Source organism: Chenopodium album, chromosome 25 (assembly GCF_948465745.1).
Source record: "Chenopodium album chromosome 25, dcCheAlbu1.1, whole genome shotgun sequence".
In the NCBI taxonomy this organism is placed as follows: domain Eukaryota; kingdom Viridiplantae; phylum Streptophyta; class Magnoliopsida; order Caryophyllales; family Amaranthaceae; genus Chenopodium; species Chenopodium album.
The window spans coordinates 36,480,372-36,489,485 of NC_137858.1; the positions used below are offsets into that span (position 1 = coordinate 36,480,372).

Genomic DNA, 9,114 nt, shown 5'->3' on the forward strand with positions numbered 1-9,114 from the left:
ATCATAGTTAATGAAAAATTATCTGTGAAATTTTGGTATCAGAGCAGGCATTACGCTAGTGTTGCTGCATTTTTATGTCGCCTAATAAGAAGATCTTGAAGAAAGTTTCTCGTCCTGTTGCCCCTTACTTACGAGAAATTAAACGTTTGAAGAAAGAGAAGTGTCGTCGTTACAAGGCACTTGACTATCAGATTAAAGATATTGTAGAGGAAGGTATTGATTACTTATTCCCCGAACATTGTGGTTACTCAATCCATCACCACATTCTCAATCCGGTTCCATTAAGTGTGCTTCTGCCCCCACATAATTCTGGCCCTCAATCTTAGTCCCATTAAACTAGCATTCTTTCGGAAACTTTTGTTGCTCAACAAACGTAGGAATATGGTGAAATTTTCTGAAGAAAACAAGGCCTCTTTGGCCAAGATAGAAAAATACTTAGACTTGGGGAGTGATGATCTACCACCAAGTACGGTGCGGGAATCGATTCAGTTGTTTTCCGGCCTACAAGCTAGCCAAGGGGTGGCACGAGCAATTGGACATCACGAAGGCATTTCTTGACAAAGCCGCCAAAAAGATGAAGAAGTGGGCGGACAAGCATAGACGCCCATTGGAGTTCATGGAGGGCGACTTGGTCATGGTTAAGCTGCTACCTCAGCAATTTAAAGTCTTCCGCAAGGTGCACAAGGGCCTTGTGCGGAAGTACGAGGGACCTTTCCCGATAATTAAGAAGGTTGGGAAGGTTTCCTATAAGCTTGAGCTACCACCAAAACTTAAAATTCACCCGGTGTTCCATGTAAGTATGCTCAAACCTTATCATGAAGATAAGGAGGATCCATCACGGGGTGAGTCACATCGAGCACCAACCGCGGTGGTGACTTCATTTGAACGGGACATCGAGGTTATTGAGGCCAAGAGGGCCATTATAAAACGAGGTGTGCCAAGCTATCATGAGTATCTTGTCCGATGGAAAGGGCTCCCGGACAGCGAGGCAACATGGGAGAAAGAGGAGGACCTTTGGCAATTTGGGACAAGATCTCCGAGTTCGAGGGACGGCCTTGACGGGGTCGTCAAGACTTGGGTGGGGGAGCATGTCACGACTCATATCCCACACCCATGATAGCGTCAATGCGGTCGTATGGGCAGTAGGCAACAACTTGGGCCAAGGGAGATGCCCATGGGTCTAGTAAGCACCTTCCCCCTATAGAGCTTTATATAGCACCCCTGCTGGAATTCTAGTGAACACCGCATTGACAATAACACAATAATGGGTCACTTGGGAGACCAAATGGAATCCAAATGAGCCCAAACTTGGTGGTCCACCGTTTTTGGACCCAAGGAACACAATGGTGCAGCCAGATTTTCAAGGAGAAGTCCAGAACCTTCCATAATACGTTAGGAGACTCGGGATGCGTCCGGAAGCTTCTAGAAGTTTCTAGGTTTCTCTTGTACATACTTGTAATCTCTAGAGTAGTTTGGAATACTCCGGAAAGATGTACATATGAGTAGGAGATCAGAAATGTATAGAAAGATCTAGAAAAGTTAGCTTCTAGGACCCTCCATTTGAGGAGGTTAGAAGGATCTAGAGTAGAACATTCTAGTTACTTGGGAGGCCTATAAATAGGGACCTTCCCCTCATTTTGTAATCCATCCAAGCATTTGTAAACACTCTCTCTCAAGCAATACAAAGTTCTCTTAAACTTAATCCCTCACTTGTGCTTACTTACTCACTTACTTTAGCTTTCGTTGCCATACTTGCTATAAGCAATACTCGGGGTAAGCCTTGACTAGCAACCTTGGGGAAGGAAGTTAGTGGGCGCGCGTGCAAAAGACTTAGGGGATCAGTCAGCACGTGACAGGGAGCTCTCCAACCAACTGTGCCGCTTCCTACATAAAATTGAAGAAGTAAGGGGTTTAGGGGGGGAAAAAACGAAGAGAAAATTATTTAAGCAGCTTACCAGAGTGGATCAGTCTACCCTATTATTAATTTTGAAATGCCTAGATCACTAATTTTCGGGACAAAGTCATCCCAACTTTCAGTATTAAGATATTATGAGGCTTAAAATTCATGTGTATTATTCCAAGAGTATGCAGGTATCTTAAGCCGGATACAATACCTCTAATCAAATTAATCATCCGAGCTGTTGGAGTATTGGTAGGAGTATACAAGTCTATTGACGAAATTCTTTGTTCTTTCTATTGAAATTCAGTAGAGAAGATCGAATTTGTTTCCTCCGGTAACACTATAGAGTGATCATATATAAGGTTCGATAGATTACAAAAGCAACGTTCAAAGCATACAAAATTAAATTCGTGGTCAAACTCTTTTCCAAAACAACGCACTATATTCAGATGTTGATCAGAATCACGTTCAGCTTGTAACATGCGGTTACTATCTTTTCAATGGCCACAATACGCTCATGGAAGTCATCTCCATACACAATTGTGCCATAACATCCTCTAGCAATCACATGATCAGAAACCCACAAATGTTTGCAAATAAAAATAGAACCCTCAAGTTTTTCTTCCAATATTGGTTGCTCTACTCCTTAAAAAGTCTCTTCATCTTCATCATCAGTGTGACAGTGTTCATGATATTATTAGCCTGATCATCAACCTTATGAGGAAAAGGGCTTCCAACAGCAAATTGGTTTCCATACCAAGAACACCACCCTATGATTAAAATCACTAGAAGGTAAGCTAGGTGTAATGACCTGTGAAATAAACGATTTGTAAGATCTTGTTCAACTCCGTGTAAAATTAATTCTTTCACAATTAAAATGGAAGAAAAATCCAAACCTAAATTAAAAAAAAATAAATAAATAAAATTAATGATTCAGAAATTCCATATTTAAAATTTGTAATTTAAGTACGGGGAAGAAAGAAAAACCCACAAATGTTTAATGACTAAAATTAAAATCATAATACATATAAAAATTAAATCTTTCATAATAACAAATTGAAGAAATTTTCTAACCTAAATTCAAGAAAATTTGAATAATTAGGGAAAAAAAAAAAACAAACCCACAAAGTTTTAACGACTAATATCAAGAACAAATAAATGATTGGTAAGAACCTTGTTCAACTCCTTGTAAATTTAAATTTTTCACAATTAAAAATATATATAAACATTTTGATACTCTCTCTGTTCACAATTATATGTTCCACTTGATTTTTTTTAGGTGTCTCTAAGAAATTGCCCCATAATACTTTTGGCATGTTTTCCACTTGCACTCTCTCTATCTCTCTCCTCATTGATAATTGTATCATTTTTTGCCCAAAGCCTTAATAAAGTGAATTTATGATTTAGCGTCATTTAGGGCAAACATTTGGAGATAGAGGGAGTACAACTCAATGAAGAGTTTACTATTCTAATGTCACGAGTATCAATAATCATATAATAATGTGTAATATACACAATTACTTTTATTGTTCTTAGTACATTACTACGACTAATTCCTTATCAAAGTAGTGTATTTTGTGAAGGAATTATGTCTTCGATAAGTGCAATTACTAGATATATCAAGGATCGCTATTATGGAGATAATAAGTTCATTCTATTGGGGCGTCATCCTCTGTTGCTAGACTATGAGAGATGATCTTTGGGCTAGTCAAATAGCCCAAAGCCCTTTAGAATGGATCCTATATTGGTCACACACAAGGGTATTGGGTTAAGCAAGTTAGAGGCCCATTAATGGGCCTCATGAGCATTCAATTAGTCATAAGCATGAGTGGGCTAAGTATAGTTTGAGTGGGATTAGGAAGTGGGCTTGGATTTGGACTTGGACTATTATTTAGAGATGCGATCTATAAATAATAGCCTTGCCTAGGGTTGCACGAAACAAGTCACAATTGACAATACAGTGAATTGTGAATCAAGCAACCACCATCCAAAAGCCCTCATCCTCCCCCTCTCACACGCACGCCTCTCTCCTCCCCTTCTCACCCACGGCCGGCCACTCCTAGTGGCCACGTGGTGTTGCGCGGTGGTTCTTGGCTAGTTGATCGTTCGTTCATCTCCATAGAAGGTCGATAGAAGTGTTCTTTCGCGACTAACTAGCATTAGTGGAGGTCTTAATCTGTGCCCGTGGACCAAGTAGAGGAATCACGCTTGAGGTTCTTTATCTCCCTTTGTTCTTGCTCGATCGCACGTGGAATCACGCTTCAAAGGTATGATTATTTGTGCTTTATGTGTTATGCATTAGATCCTTGGATTAGGTACTATTTGAATATGATTCATGTTATTTCCGCTGCGTAGTACCTATAAACTCCTACAGTGGTATCAGTTAGCCTGTTGCATTTACGCATATTGCCAATAATTCTTTGATAATCCACAATTTTAATTCAATTAGGAGGGAGAATAATTAATTATGGGTCAATTATTATATTTAATATGATTAAACTTTTGGAATCGATTAAATGCGATTTAATTATGCTCAAATAGCCATGAAGAGATCCGAATTTTGCCCTAGTTTATTCGAATTTATTCGAAAACCCTAACCCTAGATTCGAAAATTTCGAAACCCTAAACCCTAAAATTTCGATTTTGTGTTTTGGTTTTGAATAATTTCGATAGTTTCATGCTTCATGATTTTAATCTATTTGATTTCATGACAAATTATGAATTTTTCATGATCAAATTATTTAATTTAAAAGTTAAATTAAATTGGGGATTATTTTCATGAAGAACCCTAGTTTTAAAATTAGATTATGAATTTAATTTTAATTGGATGAATTAGCATAAAAGTTATGTTTTAATTTATCATGGACCACATGAATTTTATTTAACAAAAGTTGTTGATTAAAATTGAAAATCAAAAAAAAAAAAAAAAAAAAAAAGGGAAGAATTTACAGCAGCAGCAACCGCGGCTGGGTGGCGCTGCCACGGCGGCTGCCGCTGCTGGTGGTCCGGAGGGAGGGGCGGGGAGGGGCAACAGCAAGGATCAGAACAGCAGCAACAGCAGTGCCGCACCGTTGGTGCACGGTGCTGCTGCTGCTGCCCTGCGCTGCTGCACAGCAGCGTACACCTTGCGGTGTACGGCCACCGTGGCTGGCTTCGGCTGGCCACACCACGGTGGCTGGCGCATTTAAAAAAAAAAAAATCAGTTTTTGAAAATTTATTTCAAGATAATTATGAATTATTTTGGGATAAAATCAGTTTTATTTTGGATAAGTTAAAATATTTTGAAAATATGATCTTTTATTTTAAAAGATAAAATTGGTTTTATTTGGATAAAATCTTTTATTTTAGGATAAAATCAAATATTCAAAAGTTGTTATACTTGATATTATCCATATTTAAGTTGTTAAATTGGTAATTATCCTAAATTAAAGTGGTTAATTATGGATAAGATTTGTTAGGATATTCTGAGCATATTCCAAAAGGATAATAATTGATTTAAATAATGTGATTATCCCATAATTATTTTTGGATATAATTGATTTAAAATATTGTGATTGGCTAGTAATTAGGATAGAATTTCCTAACTTTGTTAGGATAATCTTTGAGGATAAATATGATTTATCTTTTAAGATTAAAATAAGATTTGATTCTATCTCATGACTAATTTAGAATATATGATATTTTATTGATGATCATGAATAATATATGATATTATCTAATTACATTAATTAAAATATGAGATATTTAGATGCCATGTTTCCTTAATTATGATCATCAGATGTTATAGTTTAGGAAAGCATGATGAGTGATTTATTATGTGGCAATTTTATAATATATGATGTTGTTTATTGCTATATAATGACTAGTATGGCCCAGTAGATTGCTAAATACGATCTGCGCATCGTGATGTATTTTTGTAATCTTAGTACGGTCTACGTACCGATAAAGTATTTTGTAATTTTATTTTATTTTATTTAAGTAGTAGATAGAATAGAATAAAATTACAGGTTGCAGTTGATCCAAAAACCAATGAAGTGAAGGCCCAATGGAGCAAGATGGATGAAATCCATGAAGGTTCAAGTGGGAGCATTTTACTTTATTAGTTTTCTTAGGATTAAGGGGTCATACTATGTCATGTTTTATTGCATTAGTAGATTATGCATGTTTAGGTTTATTTATGTTGTTTGATGATGCGCTAGAGTTCACTATACAATCACAACATAATAAATCTAGATCCCATTAATATTGATGCAGCTTTTCCAATTAGAAACCCGATGAAAACCTTGATCGTTTGTGATGGGTCAGCACTCAGCAGAGCATCATAATATATCTTGGGGAAGTGGGGGTAGAACCGCATATCTACACTTTTAATTGGTTATATTCAACAAGGTTACCTAAATCGTTTAGAACCTTGAAGCTAAGAGTAATAATTAAACATGCGATGGTTAATTATTCAACCAAGAATTACAAGAGTTGTAATCAGTAAAGAGTTTACTCACCTTGAAAATGTAATGGTTGATGCGGGGCTTCACTCTGGTTAATTATTGTACAAATAAAGGATCTTGGAATCATTTTATTCAATAGGGGTCAATTTAAAATTGAATAAAATGCTTTAAAGTTACCAATAAATTCTAAAATTACTTATGGTACTTTAAATTTAATAAACATAATTGAATTTTGCGTTTACTTATTAGTAACATGTCGTTCTAATTTTATTATTATATATAATCTCCTCGATTGAAAATAAAGTTGAGAAACGTTCTCAAAAGAGTTTAAAAGATAATCCATAAACCTATATTCCAATTTTGCTAAGATTGTTCTAAAAGACAAGTTTTAGAAATTCATGTCACATGTCTAAGGTTGGTTTTATTCAAAATGTTTGAGTAAAATACCAACACATCTTCATTTTGAAAAATGTTTCAAGGGACATAATGAGATGAGAGGTACAATCCCTCAAAAGACAAGTGTACAAATCCAATAAAATCTCTTATCTTCAATATGATTGAATATAAGAAAGTGATTGGAAATCTCTGTGATCAAAAGTTGATCAAATGACAATATTCTTCATCTACTTTATATAGAGTTTAATACTTGATTAAACTCAAATATAAACAATGACAGAATAGACTTAGCAAAATCATGAAAAGTGCTTAAAAAAGCATCATTTTGAAGCTAAGAGAAATGTTCTAAGTGGCTCAAACGGGAAAGGTTTAGGAATAAATGAGGATTGCATTGAGAAGTTATAGGCCAAGAAATGCAAACAAGTTGCTACTTCTCAAACCTAAAACTACTTGCATGCTAAAAGTTGTTGTGAACAACAAATGTTTCAATTAAATGGACCAATTCCAATTGATTAGATTCTACCTCATATAGTTGGAAGGTAAAAGAATGGAAATGTTCCAATTTAAGAATTATATTATAGAAATTGATTTAGCATATTGCTACTTCTTGGACATATGATGTCTTGTTTAGATCACTCATTGCACAATGTGATTGAACTAAAGGAAGAAGTTATTGCTAAAGGAGAAATATATCTACAAGTTTAGAAGCAAATGTTGCTACTTCACAAGTAGAATCTACAAGTTTGGAAGCAAAAGTTGCAACTTTACAAGTAGAACCAGTATTTCACCACTAATGATTAGCTAGAATTAAATAAATGTTATTCATTCTTGCCATTATCAAAACACCATTCAATGTTAGTAATGACTAAGCATCGAAGATTCAAAAACGTGGAATAAATGTTATTCTATGCTTCATTGAGTCATATGTGTTTTGAATTGCTAAATAGGTTTAAAGTTCTATATGATAGAAATAGTTAAACCATTTCTATATATATAAGTTGTCTCTAACATGTCAATTAATTCGAATGAGAATGAAAATTGCATGCGGAAGATCCAAAGGGATGGACTTTCAATATCATTGGATTATGAATCCATTGATATATGTAATTATCATTCTAATTTGAAATTTTGACTAAGTCACCATTTAGAGAAATGATGATGAGAACTCAAGGTCGAATACATATCGATGTAAGAAAAACCAAAGGTTCAAAGGTTGGAGACGACAATGAAACTTCATTTGTGATATGATCACTACTTGTGCTTAGTTGAAACATAAGGGTGAAAATTTTGAAATGTTCAAAATGTTCAGTATGAAGTTCAGTATCAACTTGACAAGATAATGATTACACTACAATATGATTGTAATTGTGAAAATTTAAGTCGAGACATGTGCTTGGCAACACATTCAAAATATTGCGATATGATCGTAATAATGAGAATTTAAGCCAAGACATTGATAAACATCCAAGAGTTATAAAATCGTTTTACAACAAACTCCGAAAGAAAACCTTGTGAAGTGTTTACGTAGGAAGTTATCAATCTATATGAGATATAATTTGATAATGGATGTAAATTACCTATCTTCCAACCATTGTTCAAGGGATATATTTTTAAAATAAGCTACAAAACTAAACAAACTACATACGTCAAATCAAATGTAGCAAAGGCTTCATATGTGATATGGATAAGAAAAGTTCTTATTAAGTTTTTCTACAAAGAAAGGAATAAAACATGTATTAAACCGTTTGATGCACGTTCGATTCCTATATAGAGCACGGGGTACTACTACACAAACCATACTTAGCACAAAATGTTTGTTGCTTAAGTAGGTGCCCTTATGGAAATTGTTCCAAAAGGTCAAGTGGGGAGTAGTGTAAATCTCAAAAGAGTTTGAGAAAAGCAACAAACAAACGTGGCTCAAACCATGATTGGTTCACCCTATGCTAAATATGCCTCCTCAAAAGGCAAGTGGGAGTATAAGAATCTCAAAAGTTTGAGAACCTTGAAAGAGTTCAAGAAAAGTGATTTCGAAAATCTTGAAGAAATTTGAGAAGTTATCGAATAACAGCAACAATATGAGCATGATTCACCTCATGATACAAATGACAACGCGTGGTCTCATTAAGTGTAATGGGATTAATAACCATGTGTCGAAGGTAGTACATTCCAAGTGCACATCCTCTATTGTCGTTTCTCATTGAAAACTAAACAAAGTTGTTGTATGAGTTTCAATTGTTGCATAAAAACCCACAATGATGACTAGCATATGTAAAACTTAGCCAAAGAAATATGATTTCATATTGACTAAGAGTTCTAAAATATTTATTTTGGAACATTATGATTATGCAAGTAATAAAGATGATTTGACAAGTT

At 35.0% G+C, this 9,114-nt stretch overlaps 1 protein-coding gene across 1 annotated transcript; it reads left to right on the forward strand.

The window, feature by feature from the left end:
* Positions 1-574: 574 nt before the first annotated feature.
* On the forward strand, positions 575-1,117 carry LOC145614080 (uncharacterized). Its single transcript, XM_081669078.1, has one exon. The coding sequence runs from the start codon at positions 575-577 to the stop codon at positions 1,115-1,117; it is 543 nt and encodes a 180-aa protein (XP_081525204.1).
* The last annotated feature ends 7,997 nt before the right edge of the window (positions 1,118-9,114 follow it).

What these genes read in the sequence shown, in the direction of transcription:
- LOC145614080 (XM_081669078.1), top strand. Translation starts at nt 575, where the DNA reads ATGAAGAAGTGGGCGGACAAGCATAGACGCCCATTGGAGTTCATGGAG.